This window comes from Dreissena polymorpha, chromosome 2, assembly GCF_020536995.1.
Source record: "Dreissena polymorpha isolate Duluth1 chromosome 2, UMN_Dpol_1.0, whole genome shotgun sequence".
In the NCBI taxonomy this organism is placed as follows: Eukaryota; Metazoa; Mollusca; class Bivalvia; order Myida; family Dreissenidae; genus Dreissena; species Dreissena polymorpha.
In genome coordinates this window covers 77,801,652-77,827,662 of record NC_068356.1, presented here as the reverse complement: position 1 = coordinate 77,827,662, position 26,011 = coordinate 77,801,652, and the positions used below count along the sequence as shown (strand labels likewise).

The 26,011-nt window shown below is 33.8% G+C and overlaps 1 protein-coding gene across 1 annotated transcript; it reads right to left on the bottom strand.

Moving 5' to 3' along the window:
- Nucleotides 1–17,007: 17,007 nt before the first annotated feature.
- On the bottom strand, nucleotides 17,008–20,765 carry LOC127867708 (uncharacterized). Its single transcript, XM_052409053.1, has 4 exons — nucleotides 20,599–20,765; nucleotides 19,396–19,515; nucleotides 18,304–18,435; nucleotides 17,008–17,270 (listed from the first exon to the last, which is right to left on the bottom strand). The coding sequence occupies exons 1-4, from the start codon at nucleotides 20,639–20,641 to the stop codon at nucleotides 17,152–17,154; spliced, it is 414 nt and encodes a 137-aa protein (XP_052265013.1). The 5' UTR covers nucleotides 20,642–20,765; the 3' UTR covers nucleotides 17,008–17,151.
- Between the last annotated feature and the right edge of the window lie 5,246 nt (nucleotides 20,766–26,011).

Sequence of the window (26,011 nt, the reverse complement as noted above, 5' to 3'; positions counted from 1 at the left end):
GACAATTTGGTCACAATAAACATTAACACTTGCATTTCGACGTTAAATATTACTCTTTTTTTACAAAATTCCATTAATTTAAGACAGTGTTACGATAACCCGTATGCCCTGGTAATCAATCTGATTTGAAAAAAAATTACAATAGAGTAAGATGCACACATGGTAATGGTTTACTTCACCATAAGTAAATTAAAATAAAATACAATTTATATCATATAAATGTTAAACTAGCGCATAACTTCAACAAAAGAAACTTTTTCGAATAGTTTGTATTTCATTATTTATTGTTGTTTAAAATTCAAATGCAAATGTTTTTTCTTCTGCCACGGTATGTTCACCAAAGGTATTTCCGTATCACAGAGATCACATAAAAAAGTAATATAGATCCAAATTTTTCTGAAATGTTCGAAATGCACATCTCGAGTTAAGCATAAGAGGATTTCTCATTGTACAAATCTTTGTCACACAGTTCTTCACATATTTTTGCATTAAACATGTTTTCTGAATTGTGGATTCACTCTTGTGTTTGTCAAAAGTTACATATAATATATCTTTGAAGTGAACATCTCGCCAAATATACACTATTCTCATTAATAATTTTTTACGTTAGTAAGGCAAAGAATTGCAATTGTCTTTTCGAAACCAGATTTGTTTTGAATATGAATTGCCAGACACCTGTTACGTAAGTTCAATGTCGGTATTTTTTTTATTCACACTAGTTTTTATGCTTCATGTCAGAAAAGCAATTTCAATAAATAAAAAAGCTTCACAGCTCATTGCAGTGATGGTTTTATACTCATGGGGTGTCAAGGCAGAAAACGAGCTTGTGCACTGAACGTATTCATACACTTCAGAATTATGTTGTTTTCGCTTTCAGGAATATATTATTGGTACATTTGCATTTCTTATACAGTTAAGTATGTATTCCTATGAGTATTTATATATAAATGCAACATATTTACGTATAATTTATCTGTACGAATATACTAAGGCAACTTCCGAAAATAAATTAACCATACAATGTTCATGAAACAACTTGGAATTGCGTATTAATAATTGCCAGGTTACTACAATAAGATCGGATCATTTTAATAATTTACATCTTAAACCCACTCCAAGTGAGTTTCGAGAACACGATGGAAGATTAAAAACCTCTACAAACATTCCTCTTAATCGTAAATAGTTTGTTTATTCTTGATGAGACTAAACGTAACCGGTTGTAATAAGTTAATTCTATACGGACAATAATATAGTTGAAACTGAAGGACATGAATACTCGTAGCACACTCAAATGGTTGGTTTTTATCAATTAGGTGTGTATTCTTTTATTGAATAATGCTTAGCTCCCAATTTCCTACGATTTGTCATTAATTAAATGTCACTATAACAAAATAAACGTAATATACAATGTCGCATTCCTCTGAGATTTCAGTTAAAGATACGATCCGAAGGGCCTATATATGTCATATAACACTAGTCTTTGTTTGGTTGTAATTTGTTCACGAGATGACAACTACAGATGTTATTATCTAATATAGTCGCAACTCCAGATCGGCTTCGATCAAGTATTTCCCGAATAAGTATCTTCATTTTCATAGTTACAAATTGTACCGATGTTTATAGGATCTGATATGATCGCCACGATTAGATCACAGTTTAAACCACAATTTAAATCTTGGCACCAATCAATATCTTAAAATGCAATTTAACATTGAAAGCTGGAAATATGTCGTAATACATTACGTCTAGTTCAAGGTATGAGTGGAGTTTTATAATGTGCACGTTCCAATGTGGATTGGCGCCAGGAAAAAATTGACACCGCAAAAACAAAATAACAAACTGCTTTTAATATTGAAGGATTTATCTATTTTTTACGATACTTATTGAAATAAATAGGCAAGTAAAATTGATGTATCATATTCTCTAAAATTACCTATGTTTCGGTTTGTTCATAGCTCGAGGTGGGAAACGATCATATGCAGAAAAATCGAGTTTTTTTATTTCTCAAAATAAAACATAACATACAAAGACATTTATGTTTGTAACACATTTATCATATTCTTCCGTACTGATGCAGTCATGTAAGTATACATTTGTTCGAAAAAGGTGAATCACTTAAAACGTCAATGATAATGGGTTTATAAGCCACTCACGAGTGTCTTTTTTCCCTGTTAAAGCTGTTTGTAAGCAGAGGAATGCCTCAGTCTTTCAAAGGACTTAGCAAGGTATAAATGTAATTTAATTGGCCTTATATTTCAGATTCGAATTGGGTTAGATTATATAACAAATGGAGCTTAGGGGATCGACTCTAAGAACACTATGTGTAGGCATTGATCATTATATGTTTAGATCATTTAAACATAATATAACATTTGGTGTATTGTTCTGTGTGGAAAAGTAAAAAAGCATCGGTGATATCAAAGTAACACAATATATATATCATGATTCGCCATAACGGTCCACTCATATATTTAGCATTTAAATCACAATATATTAGAGAGCTCCGTATGGAAAGTATTGGTATGACTTCCAGGTGAATATACGATTTAATACGATCAATATATATACCCCAATCAGTTTACTGTATTTTACTCCAATAAACGGTTGCGGAATATCTTTTCACTTATAAATTTTGTGACTAAGCATTATTGAATAAATGAGATGGTCCCATCATAAAATGATAACAAGGTAAACACGAGTAACAGGTAAATGAAAACTCAGTATTTATTTAGGTTTGGTAAAACAAATATTGTAGCATGTCAAAGCAGCTGCATATTCAAATATGCGTTTTACTGTACATGAGGTTCTTAAACGAGCGTTGAGGGATGAAAGACAGTTCTTGTAGCACCCTTTCTATGTCGGCGAATTCAGAGTTCCAGAACATATAGGCATTCAGAGAGAATGTAATAAAAACACTTGTCATATCTATAAGTTTTTTTTTCGCATGCTATTAAACGGCAAAAAGTGTAACATTTTCGATGGCATTTTTTCATTTTAATAACATTTTTTCTTCAGATATGCCCTGATTATACAGAACACTACAGACTACAAACCGTAGTTACCAACGAAATCTTGAACATTATTCTCAAATGTCTTCATAAATAAAGCATGCACCGATAACTCGTGTGTTCATACCGTGCCTGTTTGCCGGTCACTAATATATATTTAGGTTTCTTCACATGCAATTGATACTTTTTTTGTGTGTCAGGAACACAATGCACCCTATTGCGCCGCTTTGATATATTTGACCTTTGACCTTGAAGGATGACCTTGACCTTTCACCACTCAAAATGTGCAGCTCTATGAGATACACATACACATGTAAATTGCCTATGCTGGTGTTTATATTGCCAAAAACCCCACCCACCGCACCCTGAATAACATCGAGACTGGTCGGTCGATGCACAGATTCGATTCATTACCATATCTTACGGAAATGCAGATTAAGATTTTTTGGTTATATGATTCTGCCGGAAAGTTATTGTTTTCCAATCAATGTACATCCAAGCACATATTGGCGCTGGGCCCGGCAACCTCCTCACAAATTGTTCGTTCTATGATACTGCTGGCAAGTTATTTTATTTCCAATTAATATCCACCGGCTCCTGGCGGGCTCCTCAACTCCGGTGGCTGACATCCAATCGCATCGCGGTGCCGGGGCTAGCCAATCTTCTCACAAGATCGTTATGGGTCCACCGTTCGGTCCGGTATAGAAGGGACGCATTTCGACGGGCAGTGTGGCACAGCGCTTGGAACTTTTTTATTGCTTGAACTGATCAATAAACTGTTGAGTGTATATACTTGCACAGTATTCTTTCGTTGAGATTACCGTATACGAACATTCAATATGTTGTCTTTTTTATCTTTCATTCGACAATATTTATCTCTACAAGCTAACCTTAGCGACAATTACTCAACACATTGGCTCAAATGGACTCTGGGCTTCATGCGTGGTATATCCAAGTAATTAAAAGGTTAATCTTAAAAAAATAGTAGCAATACCGTAGGGGGAAAACTTGTACGTGTCAAATCAATGTCCGAGTTAAAAAGTGTGTAATCGCTGGTTAAGCGATTATGGTGATTAAATGACCGATTTTTAAAAGTGTGGACTCGCTGGTTGAGAGAGTTAAAAAGTGTGAAATCGCTGGTCGAGCGATTATTGGCATTAAATATCCGATTTAAAAGTAATGGTCAAGTGACCATTGGTGTAAAGAGTGTCTAAAGGTATTTTGTTAATAGTCAAGTGACCATTGGTATACAAAGTGTGTAAAGGTATTGTGTTAATGGTCAAGTGACCATTGGTATAAAAAGTGTGAAAAGGTATTGTGTTAATGGTCAAGTGATCATTGGTATAAAAAGTGTGTAAAGGTATTGTGTTAATGGTCAAGTGACCATTGGTATAAAAAGTGGTGTGTAACAAGCGACTGGTAGAGCTAGGCTTAGCCCAATCAAGTGAATGGTTTTTCCTGGCCCGGTCGCTTGATGAGCAAGATCATTTTTATTTTAGGTAGGCGGTGTTGCTAATATAGCGGCGTTACTACACATCGGTAATTTAACGTGTACTCGTCCACCTCTGGTAGGCATAATTTCCGGCTGTTTCTGTTTAACGCTGCGGCTTTAATATCCCACTCTCTTACTTGCATAATATATAATATGGATCTGTTAGTGGATACTTTATACGTGTACATTCGATTTCATTTGTGTGATGTTTATTGGGAGGCAAAATAATTATATTGAAATAATGTCATTAAACTAGTTAACTGAACTAATGTGTTGTTCTATCGTGCAGTCGTAAAATAATTAGTGAAAACATCATTTTGAATGATAAATAATCATATTATAACGAAAAATCAACTTTTCTGAAAAGAACTTTTTCACTTTCAAATATATATATAACAAGGTATTCAAATCGAAATCACCCGAAAACAGGGTGAAAACAAATGAGGTTCCGTACGGGGTATCGCTTAATTTTCGTTAAGGCTGTTTTAAGCAAGATGTTGGGTTTTTTGTGAGTGTATATTTTATAACGAATACAATTCAGTAACGAAACAATTCTTTAATCACAAAATAGAAACATATTAATGTATAAGTATCACGTCTTTTTTGGCGAACAAAATAATGTAAACATGTTAATAAATTAACAATTTAACAATTCTAAAAAAATTAATAAACGGATGCTTCAGAACAATGAATACAACGGAACTCGTCTCCGCGTCTTAAAACTCTCGTTTCGTGGCAGAAATAGTGGACCAAATATCCGCATAAATCGCATTGGCCCCAGCTGAGAATTTTAAGTTGTGGACGATCATTCATATTTTGAGGCTGTCGTTGATCGCAATCGCAGCAGACATGGTCATCATCGTCATCGTAATCAATGTCAGCCTCCAAATCTTCATGTCCATAAATTGTACTGGTTGACGGCATAGTGGTGATGATTGGCCTTTTTTTGCAGGCTTCTTTTCTTTGTCATTCTCATTTGGTGGCGAGTTCTCCTTATCTTGCTCCTCTTGATGAACATCGATTTCCATCAGGCATTGTTGGCCGGTAATTTCTCGGTCACTTGAATTTGGTTTCGCTCTTTGTTTTGGTTCTTACATCTACAATAAAAAAAAACTCTTGAGGTTGCAGAGGTTTGGGCCACTTTGTTCGTCAGATATTCAAGAACCACCTCTTTCCCTCCTCGAACTACATAAGCTTTTATAACTGGCGGCTAATCCCTTAATGCTTCACATGAGAGCAGTATTTCCGGCGATATTGCGTTTTTGTTTCGGAGAAATTCCCACCTTCCTAAATGCCGATATTATGTTTAGGGGGCTAACTGCTTTAAAATAAGCTTTACGCGCGATGCTATCTACTTCATATTTCGTTAATACCTTTCCCATGTTTGCTTGCATGTAGGCACTGGCAGTAGTAGTACCGCTGAAATGGTCCAAATACCGCAACATCAAGAGGCCGGAGAAGATGTGAAGAGCGGGCAGGCAAAACATACAAATGTATATTCCGTTTTCTGGCCCTAATTTATAATATCAGGCCACGTATGGCTTGTATGGTCGTCAAATATCAACAACACCGGGTGGCTCATATCGGACCGGTTAACGTGTTTCATGAAATGCGTTTCCATGTATTCTTTGAACACATCTCCGTTTGACAAACCGGTCACTGACACTGTTGCCATGGCTCCGGCTGTTGCCCCGTTCATTAGTTCCTCGTTCATTCTCTTCCTTTTGATAACACACCAGGACGCATTCGGTTCCCGGCAGCGTTGGCGCAAGCTATGATTGTGGTAGTTGCTGATCGCGATTTAGTTACTGACTGGGACTTGTCTTTTGTGGGGACAATCACATTTGGTGGGCGATGCTCAGGGCTAATGCCGGTTCCGTCCATAGTGTACACGCACTCTGGGCAGCCATGCAATCCTAGATCAGACAGTGTCTTGTCCAGATTGGTGTAAACATATTCTACTGACCTTAGTGTCGAATTTTTGACCCTGTTACTTTCAAAAGCGGGTGGTTTCTTTGATACAACTCTCGACTGCAAAAATCCATACAACCAGCAAATGCTGACGACCTGTCCACTGGCTTTCTCCCAAATCGGAAAGCCATTTCTCCGGCATAATTCTGCAGAGCCGCATTTGACACCCTATAACCAAACCGCTCCATCACCTCGGTGAATTCGACAAGACCTAGAACTTTTTCTTCTGTGAAGAGCGTTTCTCTCCCGAAATTATCAGGGTAAATGTCGCCGCTTATTCTGTCACGAAGCGTCTGGTATGGAATACTGAACTCTATAGCCGTCTTCCGTATATATTTCTTGTTCACACGAATCTCAGATACAGCCTTTAACATGATTTCTGGGGAATATTTTCTGTACCTTGCTGGATTTGCCAAGCAAAGAAGGTGTGTGATAATTTAATAACAGACGCAAATTGGATTTTAATTGTTGTTAACGCTTATGTTTAGCTGATTACCGAAAACACATTGACGGGCCTCAAATTAAGCGCTACAGTAATAGAAAAGAAGTCAGGTGACCCGATACAAACATTGAAACGCTGAAGGTTCATGGAATTGTGAAAATATGACGAAACATAACAATTTAGGAGTTATTTGCATATAAAATCGATGTTAAATTGTGTACAGGTGAATGCATTATAAACGACAATAACGGTTTATACCTGTTTTTGACGCATTACACTTTTGATGATCCAGAAACGAATGTTGTGAAAACTTGCTCAGAATTTGGACACGTGCGGATACGAGGTTTTACAGTTTATAACGTCATAAGAAAGTGGCCGAATAGATAGAAATGACCGAAAAGATAGGAAACAATGATACGTACAGTGTATTTTTAATGTCGAGAAATATTAAAGGGATGATCTTCAATAAACGTTACACGCATGGACGTGTATTCTGACAGCGTTTATGTATAGAGTATGCGTTTTTTTTCAGGAAGCCCATACACCTATGACAATTCAATTCATATAATAATAACGCGGATATACCCTGTGATTTTCCTAATGATGAATGAAATTCTTCGTCGTTGAGGAGTTACGTCAGGCAACGACGTCATTTGTAAACTTGTGTATGCAAAAAGTATCAGGTGTATTTAGGTTTCTGTTCGCAAACGTATTGGATTCATCGTGCAATTAAAAACATGCCACTTTTCTAGATTTTCGCATCAAAACGCAGCATTTAAGTGAAACACAAATATTATTGATACTAGTTATTTAGTTCGAAACTTCAGCAAATAAAATTATGCTAGAAACTTGCATCGGCTTTTGGCTATAAAGCTCTCCAACATTATCTTGATACTTGTGAGCTCTATTATTATACATTGAACGTGTGTATTGAATTCAAAACTCGGCCTTTTTTTTATTACTGAATTGAACATGTAAGAAACAAACGAAATAATTTCCTTCATTATCATTGGTTCAATAGTTTTTATTCCTTTTCCAAATAAATTAGCAATTATATAAATCTAGTATATTCACAAGCAGTATTTACTATAAATCCATGAAAATATCATCATTTAGCTAGTCGCCTTTTAACACCAAAACATTTTTTGACTAATTTATGACGTCATTTATTTAAAAAAAATAGTTTGATGTTTTTATTATACAAAGTGCACTTCGTGTTATTTTTGTTCGCATATATGGTATATTAATTTTTATAAAGCATTCAATAAAAATAAAAGTTGATATTTTCGGTACAACTATTTGTTTCACTTGAGAGTATAGAACAAATTGTATTTTTATTCGTGACAACGCAGCTCATGAAAATCAATTGTATATAACCATTCGTAAAATATTATTCGATCTGACGCCAAAATTGAGAAATATTCTTTATATCTATTTAACACGACTTCAGCAAAAAACCTGATGCATTAATATTAACGGTACAATAATATATGCATGTACAGAGGTCAGTGTCATGTAAATGTGAGCTAGATATCTATGAGCTATACTTGACATGCGTATGCACGCATTAATTTTGCTGTTACTGCTATGATAGACAAAACGCATTGCGATTAGTATTTATTGTTAAACATATTACTAGCATGCCGATTACAAAATTCATGGAGAGAACATTTGTCGAAAAATAATAAGGCACACAGTTTATCGCTGTACTAATTTGACCGGTTTTCCATTTTTCGTAAACAGACAAATAATTTAACGCAACTGCTTATTTAATGCATACGAGTAATTTGATTCGAGCACTACCAATCGTAGTTTTTGAAACTGGTTTAACAGCATCCGCATTTTTGTGGACAATAAATGACTTCAGCAGGATCAGGACAAAGTACTCGTAGGACATTTGGCAAACCACAGGCAGAATTGTCCTTACACGGAAGGCGTGTGGCATCTGCAACAAGCAGAACAATCCGATATGCATCTCTAAATGTTTTCAAGACTAGTTTGACACAACCTTTTGTAGTTTACTTGTATATTTAATGCATTATCATAATGATTCGACTTCTTTACGTGCATGGACTACATTGCAAATTACTAACCACTGGGTATTTCAACTTTTCACATAGCGTTGTTTTGTACATCACGTTTATTCAGCTTCTTTAAAGTGATATTATGGGTATTTTGCACTGTTGAATTGAGCTGAAAAGAATTAACAGGTCAAAAGAGTTAGTTACACTGTGGTTACTGATCAATTAACTGCGACTCATCTTGCTTCCAGTTGTTTATAGAAATATATTTTATATTCGATATTCTTACGTGACCCACCCAGTCATGTAAACCGAAATGATCCGTAAAACAAAATGGTGTCTTTGTGTCGTATAAACGAATCTGCACTTAAACTAAATTTAGGTTAAAATCGTACATGCATGATCAGTTGTCAAAAGAAAGTACGGTTGATATTTAAATGTATTATTTTTCTCTTTCCGGTATATTGTTTTAGTATGTTGATGCTGCATTATTAAATATAAGTGTATATGAAGTGAAAACACCAAAAATAAACAACGGTTGCGATAGACACCTATAAACTGTTAGATGCCCATAATATCACTTTTAATCATAATTATTTATTGGTGGCGTAATGAGCGATTAATTAACTGAAACCAATTTATGCATAAACACTTTACACATATTCATTCTCACAGAGACCTGTCTTCTTTTTCGACTGGAATATTTGATATTTGTAAGTATGCAATAAGTTAAAGTGTGACCACGCCCTTTAAAGTGATATTATAGGCATTTTTTACTGTTGAATTGAGCTGAAAAGAATTAACAGGTCATCAAAAGAAGTAGTTAAAATGTGATAACTGACCAATTATCTACAACTCATCTTGCTACCAGTTGTTTATAATTTGTTTTTGTTATTTTCGATATTTTACATGGCTCACCCAGTCCTCTAAGCCAAAATGATCCGTAAAACAAAATTGTGTCTTTGTGTCGTATGAACGAATCTGCATGAAAACTACATTTAGACTCACATCGTACATCGAATCATTTCTGTCGTCAGTTGTCAAAACGCAAGTACGGTTGATAGTCAAATTAATTATTTTTCTCTTTCCGGGTTATTGTTTTAGTATGTTGATGCTGCATTAACAAATATAAGTGTATATGAAGTGAAAACACGAAAAATAAGCAACGGTTGCGATAGACACCTTTATTCTGTTAGATGCCCATAATATCACTTTAAGGCGCTGTAACGCACATCTTAATTACCCTTGATCAAGTTAATAATATTCCTATTATGCGCTCTGGCTTAATTTTATCACTTTTTTAAGGAAAAACGATTCAACTGCCAATGTTTGACAATCATTTTAAAGAGAATACTTACTAAAATAGCCACACATCGGACTTCTTGTCGATGTCTGTGGTGCAGCAGTAGAAGTCACCTTGGTATTTTGCGAAGAAGAAGCAAGGGTTGTTGTCGACGTCGTCATCTCGGTGATATATCCTGGGTCTATACAAGTATTATACTTACATAACTTTCAAAACCGTTTATTGATAGCGTTATTTAAATATAAGATTATATTATCATGCGACTCTCAGGCTTATGTACAAATTCCTGTTAAGAATTGTGTATAAAGGGCCAATATCTGGCCTATGATTACTTTAAAATATGATGGCTATATCGCCTTTATTTCGGCAAAAAAGTCATTTGAATGAAGCTTATACATCAAATGAGTGTGGTAATTGTTGTAATATTTATTAATTCATGTATACTTCATTCTGTGAAGTATTGCTCAGTTGCCGCCTTAATTCATCTTAACCTTAACAACGTTATAGTTCTGTAAAATATTATAAAGAAACGTTCGTTCGAATCCTGTAGTGACGCTTAAGGAATTTTTTTTCTTTCGGAAGATAGAATTGAAAGTTTGTAAAAACGAGTATTTATTAAAGCAAAGTTGTACAAACCACCATTTTAAAACGCACAATATACATAACAGTATGCAACTGTTTTAGAAAGATGATACCATTTTCTAAATTTATCACTTCTAACTGATTAAATTGTACTGTTTATTTGAGCGCATGAATTGAAATTATATATCACACCATTTTGCTACATAATGAGAATATGGCATAAATGAAGCAAAGGGTTTTACATAAACATTTCGGTTGCATGGATTGATGGATTGAGGTGGTAACGAGCCAAGTTGGATGTCTTTAAGGACAACTATAATGCTTGCGCTCGGTTATTATTTGTAATGTAGCGAGTTTTGCAAGTCAGTCTGCTTTAGCTACGCTGGGCTGTGCGTGGTTGTATGCAATCGATATTGGCCAATGAGAGCGCACGCTTTGCATGAGCGAAAGCACTCGTAGGCCTGCACTGGCTACAGTAAAATCATGCAGACGACGAATGAGTGGGAACAGTGGTGTAATGGTAGAACGCTGGCTTAGATATAGAGAGGTCCCTAGTTCGAATCCCTCCATGAGCAATAGAATTTTTCTGAACAAGACATTTATCCCACATTTGCTACTCTCGTGAACGTTGTGCATTGTATATAAACTACAGTTAAATAATTTATTCGACTCGTAAAGAATTTTAACAAATTAAAGTTGAATTCATTACATACCACTAAAATGTTTTGTCGAATTCTCAAATTATCATAAATAAATTTGTAATCCGAAACTGTAAGCAATGAAATAAATGTCGTTATCCATGACTTTATAGCTTTTTATGCCCCCGGATCGAAAAATCGGGGTTATGTAGTTTTGGGCCTGTCTGTTTGTCATTCATTCATTATTAGTTTTGCAATAACTTTTGCATTATTGGAGATAACAACTTGATATTTGGCATGCATATGTATCTAAAGGAGCTGCACATTTTGAGTGGTGAAAGATCAAGGCCATCCTTCAAGGTCAAAGTTCAAATATATGGCTTCAAAGCGGCGCATTAGGGGGCATTGTGTTTCTGACAAACACATGTCTTGTTTCTTAATGAGTCATAACGGACCAAAATAACGTCATAAATAACGTACAGAGGGGGCTCATCTCCCTACCCCCTCCCCTGATGACGGCCCCGGGGCGTCTAAACAAATCCTGTGGAAAGCACTGTGAGTAAGTTGTGACAAACAATACCCGTTAACAATGTGATGCGGTGCCAATTTAATTCCAGTGCATGAATTTTACATCGTGTATATTTATAGAACTGATTTAAACCCTTTTTTACAGCCGCGTGATAATAACCATTCACTATACATGTAAAGTGAAGGGTTATTATCACGCGGCGGTAAAAAAGGGTAACACCCGTGCTTTAAGAAACAGTGCGAAATTATTGCTATCGTCTGCAATGTCAAGTGCCACGAGTTGGGCTAAAATCCAGGGCAACTAGCTTTTTCAAAGCTTGAAACAACTCAATCCAATTAAACATAGAATACAAATTGGCGACTGTGGGTCAATTAAGCATAGGACATGATTCAATTCCGGCTCACAACAAGACATGATGCATTTAAAGTCTGTCATGTCGGCAAAATTGTAGCTACATAACACAACTTGTTATTCTTTAGCAAGGCAACCAAAATTCTAAAGATGGTTGCCAGTGAAGCAATTGCGAAAAAAGAGACATATTGATGTTATTTTGTCTAAGTTATCTCTAAAACATAAATATGAGGATAAACAGTGCACCCACATATCGACCTGTGCTTTAAGACACGCTCTCTATAAATTTAAATGGGTTGTGTTCATTTCAAATTTGCGATACAAAAAGCTATAACATAATTTTGAAAACTGAGTTGCATCTAAGATTATGCAATAGCGTACAAATTCAGTGCCTTCAGCGCTTTGATTTAATGTACAGCATTTAAAGCGGGTATATACGAATTTTATATGTGCTGAATTGTAAAATATTGATACAAATATGTTATAATAACACACAATATGCAAGAAAAAAGATACATTTAAGAAGAATTTCATAAAATACAGCAAATACAAATTAGCGCCCCGAGCCGATTGTGACGAAGATAATTCGTAATTATTTTCCTACAATAACCGATGCATTCGTCTTTTTAGTAAGTGTTCGTGTGTGGTATGAATCGATATCGCTGCAGGAATTTCAAATGAACCGTTAAACTAAATTTAGATTCACATCGTACATGCATGATATACATGCTGGCGAATTCGGCTGTACAGCCTTTTTCGATTTCAGAATTAAATATCTGGCTTATTTAGCATTTTTCGACACATGTTCTTCTTAACTTTTATTTTAGTTTATATTGAAATATATGTATAATAAGTTTTTTACACATTTTATATTAATTAATAAATATTTGACAAGATCGTATATACCGCTTTAAACCTGTCCGTAAAAAATAACACACCCATGACAATGACATTTTAATAGCATATTGTATATAGATAAATCTTCCTTAGCAGAGGTTTCTATTAAGGATACAGTTTGTCGCCAGGTAAGAGCATCACTATCTTACAAAATTTACAAAGTTAAAAGGGATTTTTTTTTATATGAAAACTAACATATCATCAATATTCTACAGTGTGTATTGTTTTCAATATACGTCAGAGTGATACAGCCGTTTGGGCATGGGATACACTAGGTATCTTAATTTATAATTGTTTAAATCAATCATATAATTACTCTACCCTTATAGAAGTAATTTAAATGGTTCGATCTTAATTTTCAAAGCAATACAATATAAATGCAACTGATTCTTAATATCATAACCTCAACACCAGCAGGTTGGGAGCTAAATACAACAATTATCTTATCCATATTGTCCGTTTTCATCCATATAAAATCACCTTAACATAAATAGCATCCGTGTTAAGCATGCACAACTTTGAATAGATATTTGTATGTTATGAGTGTTCCTGCCAAGAGATATTACTCTAAGGAAATGTTAATATACAGTGTGTCTTTCCTCAAATAGTTTTACGAGTAATATTACATTTCTGCTGCATATGTTGTTTATTAAATAGGTCTTTGCATGATATTTTGCCACTTCCAAATGCCCTTATAAGAATTCCTGCGCAAGGATGCAATCAAAACAAAAATGGAAAAGATTAATAAAGACTCGTTCCATGACTCTACAAATTGGGCTGCGGAAAAGAATCGTCCAAGTCTAAAATTGAGTTCTGGAATCTCTGGACTTATCTGCATCTGTGTGCCATGTATAAATTCGATCTTCTTGTTAGATTCTACGATTCTAAGATAAATATATGCATTCAACGTGCAAAGGTTGTAATTCCAGTTTAAATTATATTATGCTTATAATTGATGTTCTGCTATAAAAGAAGTGGATACGAACACTAGTTTCTCTCCAATTAGAGTTTCTGCTGTTATATTGTTTGATATGTTAAATATATATGTTTGATTTATCTTGTGTGGATGCAGTTAAACATATCCCCGTTCATATATTCAATGTATAAATCTTCAGACAGTGTGAGCATTATAGATAATGTTTGCTATGCAATGGAGTCATGTTGAAGATTTTTCGTACACATTGTTTATTTATTTATTTATTTGACAAGTTTGTTCAGATACGTCGTTAGCTTGGTAGTTTTAAATCTTTGAAAGATGGGATTTAGTATATCCCTTTAAAGCCTATCCTTTTATCGTTTTAATAAAATACGACAGTAGTACATCCATGTTTTTTATGTTTCTGCAGAGGAAAACTCGATCGAGATCATTAAGACGCGCGTTTGGTTTGAGATAAATTCTAGGGTAAGTGCGTAAGTCGACTAGCCCTCGAACAATTTCAACTTTCAATGCTTTGCATTTACCGTTCCAAAAAGGTGATTTAGTTGTTATCATTTCATGTGTACAGTTGGTCTTCTGATATAAAATCAGTGGATAAGAACAGGAATATTTCTTCTGATAGCGTTTCTGAAGATGCAACGTCTGCTTTATAACCTGCTACATTGTTTTCAGATGTTGAATGATATCTGATAGGTAGTAGACTGTTATATTAAGTTGAATAGACACAGTTTGATTTCGTGTTGAATATATATTGACAACAAAATTCATTAATATGTTTCAAGGGTTTGTTTTGAGAAAAAAAAAACATCTTCAAAGTTATTGTCAGGATATTTATTTTATTCTATTGTAACTAGCGCCATAACACATGATGCAATTTGATGTCTTAGCTGGTAATTGTTGTTTATGCTTGACATTAATTTATTTTTATTTTTTAAATTGAATTCGATTGCAGAAATAACTACAACAATTTTATGACAAGTTGTATTTAAATATTGTTTAGTATGTTTTGTTAAAAAAACACAATGTTGTCTAAAATCATTTTATTTCTATTACAAAAATGTCCCCGATTGAAGATTTATCCCCAAATAATTCCGTACCCTAGCAAAGCAAATTGCTTTGCTATTTAAAATGCATGTATACATATATGCTTAAAAATAAATACATACCACAGAAGCACCTGCCATCATTACAGGATGATGAAACCGTATTCGGTTTCCATTCCGCGCAGTAGTCAATGCAGTAGTCGTCATTGTCGCAATCACCCGGATTGCAATCTTTTTGTTAAACAAAACGTATCTTTTAAAGATATATATTTGGTAGTATAACACAATTCTGACTTATCTGTATGTTTTGAATACGTTTTAATAAAATGAAAAAAAAAACACACAAGTATAATCAAATGTAATTCAGTATTTTTCTCAGTTTCAGTAAAATTGGTGGCATTTAGCATATTGTGTTATGTTCACAATTAATATCAACGCTGAGTTATGTAACTACGCAAAAGGAGTTATTGTTTAGTAAAACAACATTAATAGCTACATAGATGAAGATTTTCAAGGCAACATTTGTGTTTTTGTTTTAAATCACCAACCTAACATTTGCATATGCAAGAACATAAAATACACAATTAACACACTTACACACGTTGGATACAAGAAAAGATGTTACCAATATCTTGAACATTATACACGAAACGATCCGCTCTATTCACAGATTCTTATTTGACATATGACCATATCACGTATGTTCCATTGTTAAGATAACTGATAACCTACATGACTCGGTGTTGGGACGTTTACGGCAATTAGTTCATCAAACTCAGAGTTATGTAGACAATAGAGTTCAAAAAGTGGTGCAATGAATATTATGTTCATAAAACCAGACCTTAAAGCGGCACATTCAAATCAAACAGACAAAGTAGGAAACCCATTGTGATTTTATTATTGCTAAAATGATTATTAATTTTATACACAAAAGAGAGAAACAGTACTTAAACTAAATGGGACACGATGATAGAAAAAATATTCCACTACATCTCCTCTTTGATAAGCAAGCGTTAGAGACATGGCATCATATGGTTGTATAGTGAGATAATTGACATGTACATAAGGAATAAGCCGAAATGGATGAATAAAATGCTTGAAATACTTAATTTCTCATCACCGCATTTGCCATCTAATGGTCGTGGATAAAGTTATTACTATTAAGATTTGTTCAGATGTATACTAAACACTTTCAATTATGTTGGGTTGGATATAGTTGTTAAATTTATAGAGAAAACAACATTTCGTAAAAAACATTAATAAAGCAATCAACAAAGTGACAACGCTTGCATGAACAGGCGCCAAGCACCAATTAACCTTGGATTTGTACACAACGCACTAATAGTATCAAGTTAACCAAAGATGTGTACTGATGTTTTGATCTAGAAAGATAAGGTTTGGCAAAGTTGTTATTTTCCAACTAGTTTCAATAGTGTACCGCCATGATTGTTTGCATATTTTTTTGTGGGACCAATTTAAAAGCAGATTTCGACCAGCGGTCGTAACATGATCTGCGAAAAAATAAATAAAAACGCGGCTTTCAGCTATCGGCTGTTACACATGAAATCATAAAACAATTATTACAGGTCAGCATTCGATTTACTGGACCAATTTGATCGAGTTGTGGTCTTAACCGTATGTTTATATTATGCGAAAAATTACAAGCGCACCCTATTATTGGTCGAGTGTGCCTTGATACTACTAACACGCTTACGAATTTTAATGGCTCAGCCAATGTGGCGATTCACGTGGCGATAGAAAACGCTCATGCATAACAAACCCATGCTCAAAAGTGTATTTGAAACTATTTTACTGTTAACCACAATTAAAGTGCGATAACGTATGCATTTATAATTACGGTACATCGATATATTGATGCACAAAGGTCAGTGTCAGGTTGATGTTGGTTATGATAAATCGCAGTTTTTGCAGCGGGTTTAACAGCATCCACATGTATGTGGGCAATAAATGATTTCGGCCGGATCAGGGCAGATGACGTCATATACCAGCGATAAACCACAGGCAGAACTGTCCTTACATCGATGGAGAGTGGCGTCTAAAACAAAACAAATAGAACAATGTAATATGCATCTTTAAGTATTTTCAACAAAGTTTGACACAACCTAATGTGTTTTACGGTTAGTAGTTAATAGTTAAACCATATTTATTCGACTTAATTATGTGTACTGACTTTAATGTTACTTTATCACTACGGAAAATGTTCAACGTTTAAGATAAGGTCGAGTTTAAAATCATGTTTATAACTCGATTAAAAAGCATTATTATTGATTGGTGGAATTTGAACGATTATAGAACTGAAACCAGGGTATACATGTAAAAAAGTGTGTTTCCCACAATATTGTTTTTGATATTCTCGAAGTCTTCAATAATTTTATAAGAAAAACAAATGAATGAACACATTGTCTTGCCCAAACATCGAAAACGCATGTTTTTAGTAAGCATCATATGAAACGCCTCTACTGCACCGCTCAGGCTTTAATTATTAAAGGCTATATAACGCTCAAAATCAACGAACATTTCGTAAAGTATTTCGTAAAATAAAGTTAACACCTCAACAATGTGTTCCTTATAGCAATAGCCAAAATTCCAACGCTAGATGTGGTATGATTACATAGATTTTTGTAGATACAAAATGCTCGTTTTTATTTATTTGTGGCCACAATTAATTCCCGCGAATATATCTATTCATACGACACACGCACACCATTTTAGTGTTCATGTGTTGTATGAATAGATATGCAAAACAATAATGAAAACGAGCATTTTGTATCCACAAGCATCTATTTTACCAGACCACATTGGGCGTTGAAATTTCGGCAATTGCCATTAGGAACACTGATTTTTAATTGGTTAAGTTTATTTTACGAAAAATTGTTCGAAATTTTCGTTGATTTGAGTAGTAATGTTACTTTAATATCGAATTTCAATATCAGTAAAATCGCATATAACATGTAGGATTTTAAATCCAATCCTATTTGTCGTTTTTGATATTGCTTGATTAATGAATGAATCCGTAAATGCCGTGAAAGAGTTATTTTTTCAGCAAGAATGAGACAGAAAATGCTCACTAAAGTAATCGCACATTGGACTTCGTGTCGGTGGCGATGTCTGCGATGCATCAGTAGACATCCCCACGGTATTTCGCGAAGAAGAAGCAGGGGCCGTTGTCGAAGTTGTCATCTTGGTGGTTGTTCCTGGGTCTATACAAATATTTATACTTACATAACTTTCAAAACTGTTTATTGATAATGTGATTTATATGTAAGATTACGTTACCATGCCACTTTCAGACTTATTTACGAATTCCTGTTTAGAATTGTGTATAAATGGCCGATATCTGGCGTATATCGAAATATCTGATCACTTTAAAGTTTAATGGCTATATCGCCTTTATTTCGGCAACAAGTCATTTAAATGACGCTAATACATCAAATGAGTGTGATAATTGTTTTATTTTTTTTAGTAATAGATACTTCATTCTTTGAACTGTTGCTCACTTGCTGGTGCATGTTGTTTGTTAAAAATATTGCTTATGATATTTGGCCATTTTAAAATGTCCTGAAAGGAATTTCTGTGCAAGGCTGCAACCAAACCAGAAATGGAACAGATTAATAAATACTTGCTGTATGGTTCTAACGATTGTGCTTCGGAAAAAAATCGACCAAGTTGACGTTGAGTGCTGGAATATATTGATTTATCTAAATCTTAATAACCAGTATGTACTTCGTCAACACTACCGGTCCGGCTTTTATATGTGCTTGCCAAGCAGTTCAACTTGTGTGTGTGTCATGTATAATTTTATTTTACATTTATATTGATATTTGATTTTAACGTTTTAAGGCTGTGATTGCAGTTTTAATGATGCTATTCAAGGTCTGAGATAGAGATAATTGTGTTTTATGCTTTACAGTTATTTTTTTGTAAATGTAATTCGATTAGCAGAAATAAGTACAACCAGTAAAGAACAAGTTGTATTTAAATATTGTTTAATATTAATTGTTAAACAGAACACACAATGCTATCTTTCATCCATTCAGTTTCGATTGGTAAAAATGTCCCCGATGGAAAATGTATCCCCAAATAATTAAGTACCCCAGCAAAGCAATTTCATTTGGTATTTAAAATGCACGTATAATTATATGCTTAAAATAAATACATACCACAGAAGCACTGGTCATCTTCGTTACATTCTGATGACACCGTGTTCGGATTCACTTGCGCGCAGAAGTCAATGCAGTCGTCGTCAGTTTCGCAATCACCCCAATGGCTCAAAAAGCAATCTTTTATATTAACAAAACGTATTTTTAAAAGATAACGTGTGTTTATGTTACTTCAAAATAGACAGATGTCATAAAATATATCTTAACTTCATGCGGGTGTATTATATAAACGTATTTAAACTTTTCAAAAAAAGTGTTTTCTATCTTACCAACGATTTTGCGACGAGTGTATGTTTCGCCTGAATGGTTTTGAAATTTAAAAAATATTTTCGTAAATAAAATACTTAAAAAAAGTTGAGAGACACCATAATATTGAATACAATCGGATAGGAAATAAATAATGTTATAGTTAATGCATTGGTGAAAATATTTTTGTAATAATACGGATCCTAATTTATGTATACGCATCATAATTACAACAACATCAAGAAATTCGTCAGATCTTTGCAGTCTCTTCATTATATGTCAGCTCGTCTGATAGATACTATTAAGAACATTTAACGAGCGTGATATTCAGTTTACCAATAACATAAATAAGCTTTAGAAGTAGATACGAAGTGCTGATATTTTCATTGATGAGGTAAACATATTTTATTGGTTTCGTCGCAATTAAAACTTTGATATAATTTGTCGTGGTGTAATATAATTAAATACAACGTTATCATACCATTGCGCATGTATTTACGGCGTGCGATAAAAGTGAATACAGACAGGTTTTTAATGGTGCAGACCTATTTATTTATAAAATGCTACTTATTTATACAATGCAAATCAAATCTTTGAACGTTGTCTATATAAATGTGTATATTCAAAACGCTATTTTGGTTCAATTCAAACAATGGCAAATTTGGATAAATGTTTTAGTGATCTGATAAATGTAGACAGCAGTTTCTACTATGTTTTGTAGTAACTTTTATGTTTACGATTACCCAAGAAATCAAGATACAATACACAACTATGACCAAATGTAATTTAGTGGTTATTCTGTTTTGAGTTAAAGTGATCGCATAGGGACGAGTTTCATACAAACGCCAAAATTATTTATTAAAACAATATTAATGGATCATGGGAGTGAAACAAAACATAAAACACAACAATGACATAAATAAATCAGGATAAAGAGTAGGAATTTTTCACACTTACACCCTGTTGATATGAGTATAGCTGCTAACAATATCCTGTACATTGTAGACAAAATGATCCGCTCTATTCACAATTTCTAACTTGCCTAATTATAATATTTGTGATGTGTCGTGGTGAACTGATAACCTAGATGACTGGCAGTTGTGACGTACACAGTTGTTAAATCAATCCCAGATTGCAATTTTCAAACACTTAAATCCTACTGTTTTATTTGTGTTGGCTACAAAAGGCATTACACAGACCAGGTCTTTAGAACGATTTAAATACGAACATAATGGTAATGTGCACTTTGCGGATCGACTTTGATGCCATGTGACATTTTAAATATGGAAATTTGGTTATCCAAGCCTTAGTATTGTGTTATTATACATGTATAAAGTTACGTTGTAATGTTACCATTAATGACATTGTTTGAAAACAAAGACACTTGTAAAAACAAGTATCTGTCAGCTGATGGGTTTGATGACACCTAATAGTAATTTGTCGCACGCTGATTGTATGTTGCGATTAATGAACACCATCGTTTTTTGTTGAAAATGCACAACAACAAAAAAGCATATAAACAATAGGTAAAGCGATATCTGGCTGCAATTAATTGAGAAGGACGCAGATTTATTTATTGATATTAGTGGTGGCTATAAGCTGGCGAACATAAGTTTCTTTAAAATTTATACGATTTCAGTTTATCCGTCGAGAGAACAACGCATATCATTAAAATGGATAAATTGAACAATACATGGACTTAACGTATGCATGATCTACATTTTATATGTGACACGAGAATTGTTTTATATACTAAGATGGGTATGTAAGTAAAACTAGTGAAACAAACATTTGAGTGAGTATGCATAATTTGAATATGCTTTGAAGACAATCCTGACCAAATTCAAACAAACCCTGTGTGGATCATAACATGTACACGCTATCAGAATGATTATTGGGGAAATAAAAACATTTAAAAAGCAAAATTTACTTTACACTTGTTAAAACATCGTTTTAGACGATCGTGACCAGCACGGTGGAGGCTTTCAGCACGTCTCTTTGTAAATGCATTAACCGCGCAAGGATATGGGGTGATGCGTAGTCCGTTGAAATAAAAAACGCACACAACTCGAAGAACTTTTAATTGAAAGATATTTTGCTACTTAACACAATGTTTTTAAGTCTACAACTATTCTAGTCAAATAATGAAACACGCGAGACTCTCACGGGATAATTGAATTGACGTCGGTTTGATCGACGTTCACGTATGATGTATATTATTGCAAATGCGGACAGGGCTAATACGTCACAAGCAGGCTTCTAATTACTGTTAGTCATGAACAGCAATTAGACCAGGTGTATATTGGAAATCTCTAACAATAAATAATTATATACGTTATCATGCATAATTGTTTTAGAACTTGACAAAAGTATGCCCTTATCAAAACGATATTTTCTTTGAAATATGAATTATGATAAAAGTGTCGAGTAACTGTTCGCATTTTATGAATGAGGTTTTAAAAACCAAATCGTCATCAAACATGCTTTACATTTAATACTGATATATTTTAATACATAATTTAATGTAAATAATAAGAAATTGACGTCGCTAGCGGCCTTAATTCATATCCGCCTCGACAATGTATACATGAGTCGGTCATAGGCCAATGTATCTTTATAAAATTTAATCCCGTGAAGTCAACTGAAAAAATGGCGTTTATGTTAGTTTAAAATATGGAAAGGCCGAGCTCACAAGTAATGAATAAATAAAATGTTAACGATTTATTAGTTAAAATACTGAATTCCTATTCCGATTGGTCGATATCCGCGAATCGTCTCGAGAACAGTCCCTTCTCGACCGTCTTTACAATAAATAGTTTTAATTAATTATTAATATGAGTTTTGCAATCCGCTGCAGATATTGCTCACGAAAACAAGATAAAATAATGAAACAAACAGCACAATTAACGAATTGAAACTTGAAACATCTTCATATGCACTATGTTTGTGGCTAAAAAACTGACCTCGCGACAAGGCAGACATGCTTAAAAATCTCAAACAATCTTCTTTAAAACCGCAGGAGAGAGAAGAAGAGGGTGAGTGAGAAGTTGAAGGAGAGAGACAGAGCGTGAGGGAGAAGAGGGAGATGGAGAGAGGGAAAGGGAGAGGGAGACTGGACTTTTTTATGTAAACTAACATTATCAAAAGGGTTAGATAAACTGTTTGCCGAGTTGCATGCATTACACGTATACAACAAATTTAACATATGTAACTTTAAAATTGCTACCAATAGACCGATAAATAAAAATATGATTCAAATGTATGATATAAATAAAATGTATTGGTTATTTTTGAAGAATAAAGTATAACTAAAAATAACATGACAACGACCTTGTGGATACCAATATCACTATTGATTTTTTTGCTGTAATTCCTGGTCTATAAACACGTAAGAGTCCATTAATCGACTGTACTTCAATTTATCATTTAAACAAAAATATTTATAATAATTAATGCCAAGAATTGGATGAAGCGCGTATGAACTACTGAGATATTAAAACACGCAATTATGAAAATATTAATTCAATATTAATTAATAAAGTTCAGTTTGAATACATTATGCATTTTAAGGCGCCAATCGTCAGACAAATATTGTTTATGTGACTAACGTGCAGAAGCAGTTTATCTCTTTTGGCAATTAGATTATATAAAATAGCCTCAATGGCATTGCTGGAGATACACTTGGACAACGAATGCTTTATAATTACAAGCTCTACCTCCCACAAAATACCTGTAAGCACTTTATATGGCTTCCGTTATGGTATGTAATTAAAGACTTCCTGTTGCGTCTTCATTTGACACTTTTTATACTGGAATGAAAACTGTAAAAACATGCGTATGATCATTTGTTTACAGATTTGATTTGCAATGGCAGCTTTAAATACTGTTTTTTTCCGAACCGTAAACCATCGTTCGAGTCAGCGCGATATAGTATTCTTGATATTTAACGATTGCAAAGTGTTCTAAAACATAAGTCGAATGTATCTACCATAGAATCTGTTATGGATTTCTGGAGAGAAGAAACTCTACCGTGATTTTTTTCTTGTAAGCAAACATTGTATTTTACTTGTTTAAAACCTATTGTTGAATGCTGGCGGATTTCACATAATCATTTTGCAATAACATCCAGAACTGTCATGTATTTTAGCAGTGCACATTTATGTTGACAATACATTGGGTAGACGATTTAACTTGTATAAAACTCTCTTTTGTTAAGGCTATTCCGATAGTACGTGTATACGTTTATACACCTGCATCTATATTTATGCTCAGAAAAAGGTAAGGTCTTGGTCAGTATCTCATGAAAAAGTATATACTTTTCAGTATGTGACCGACTATGTTTTGTTAAGAACACATGCCAGTTGTTTTTCTGTTTATGATTTGCAGTTTTCAAGCTTTTCTAGTTATCCACTCCCAGGGAATCTAAATAATGATCAATAAAGGTGTGCACGTTACTTTACTTAAAGATCTCAAAGCCTTAAGAATCTAACTATATGCCGTAAGAATACTTTAACATTCTATTGGATGCCAGAACATAATTTGTAATATTTTTTAATGTAAATGTGCAATATAACCGCACAGGTTTCCGTGTTTAAATATCAATAATTAAAGTGTCCTTCAACTTTCAGATATAGCGTCAAATAAATATCAGCCAGAGTAAATAGTTATGTATGCTAGGTAAATGCAATTAATTGTTTTTGTCATTGTGGATAATTACGTTTTATCTTCAGTCTCGACGAAAGTATTGAGATTCATAACATGATTAAAATATTTGAATTATACCATCCCTTGCCATCGCCGACGTTTAACAGTTTCAGGAAATTGATTCAACCTGAATATAATCTTGAAAAAAAAGTATTGTATTCTCGGTTGTTGGAAACTGGACTATACCAATCTATATGGACTTAATTTGCAAAAGCGACTCACCTAGCACATGACACACCAGAATTTTAATGCACCAACTTACAATTAAAATATATGTGTACATGTTTTTATTTAATTGATTGTCTTTGTTGAGATATAATGACTGAAAGAAAAGATAGAAGTGAGTCATTATTCATGGACATGAAATTATTTTGCTTTATGTATTTATAAGTGTGATGTATCGCCGATGACATTCTGCTATGAATTCATCATTTTAAAACATGAGCGCATTGTTGTAAAATAACAACATTATACAATTGTCTCCGATACACATTACCGGAGTAATTGTATAATTTTGTATTTGTAAATAGTATGCAACTGTAGTTCTTATCATTCAATTTTCTGGTTATTTTGGTAGTTCAGTTTTCTTTATTATGTTTAATTTCTATAAGTTCTTCACTTCTAGATACGGCAGTTTTTCTGTACTTGAAATGCATATTTTTTTCTAAATATGTTGCATATAAATTAACTGATTTCAATTTACCTAAAGTTTTAATGGTTTATAGATATAATGTACTCGCATGTAAAGAAAAGAAATCCGTTGCTGGTAGTACAACATCTAGTCTTATTGTTCGGGTTGTTTATATCCTACAATTTCAGTATTACTTAACTGGTTTTTCCAATTCAGCATAATATTTGAAAAATAGACAACACGCACCGATTTATATAAAATAGTGTCAATTTACGCATTAAAATGGTAAGTTGTTGTTCTGTGCTGTGTGTGGCGGCTACATTATACAAGCCAGGTAAAACTAGTTGTATAGGTCTGTGTGCATATCGTAAGCGTTGCACACAGTTTGTAATACCGCGCGATAAAACTTGTATCATATCGCTATAAACTTTTACCTGAATATTCTTAAAACATTGTTATACAAAAACTTGTTCACGTTTAAAACACGCTATTTAAAGTCTCTTTAACGCTCAAAATCAACGAAAATTTCGTAAAATATTTCGTAAAATAAAGTTAACACCTAAACAATCAGTGTTCCTTATAGCAATAGCCACAATTTCAACGCTAGATGTGGTACGATAACATAGATTTTTTTTATAGATACAAAATACTCGTTTTTGATGATGCTGGAACAGCATCGTCTAAGGTATGATAACCATCAAAAAATTCTTCACAATGGCGACCTATGTAAAAGACCGAGCCAGTCCGATTGAGATAACTCGATTTTTCAGTTACTTCCCTTGGGCATTCGCCACTGCGTAGGAGATTGTTCGTTGATTTTTATTGATAACATTCTCCTAGCAGAGTTGTCGTTCGTGTTTTAACATTCAACAATGGCCGCCCCCATGAGAGTCTCGATTCAAAACTTTCATACTGCATAAATTGGCTTGTTTCGCTATTTAGAAGCTGTAATTTATGATATATTAATTATTTATTCACTAAATCTCCGCTAATGACAACAATGGATGGAATTCGAAGGATATATTCGATGTTAAT

Bases quoted from the DNA above. Each gene is read 5' to 3' on its own strand.
- LOC127867708 (XM_052409053.1), bottom strand. From the start codon at position 20,641: ATGTACAGGATATTGTTAGCAGCTATACTCATATCAACAGGGT. The intron at 19,516-20,598 runs GTAAGTGTGAAA...TTAATATAAAAG, and splicing joins TATACTCATATCAACAGGGT to ATTGCTTTTTGAGCCATTGG. The intron at 17,271-18,303 runs GTGAGCATTTTC...GTTTTGTTTTAG, and splicing joins TCCAATGTGCGATTACTTTA to ACGCCACTCTCCATCGATGT.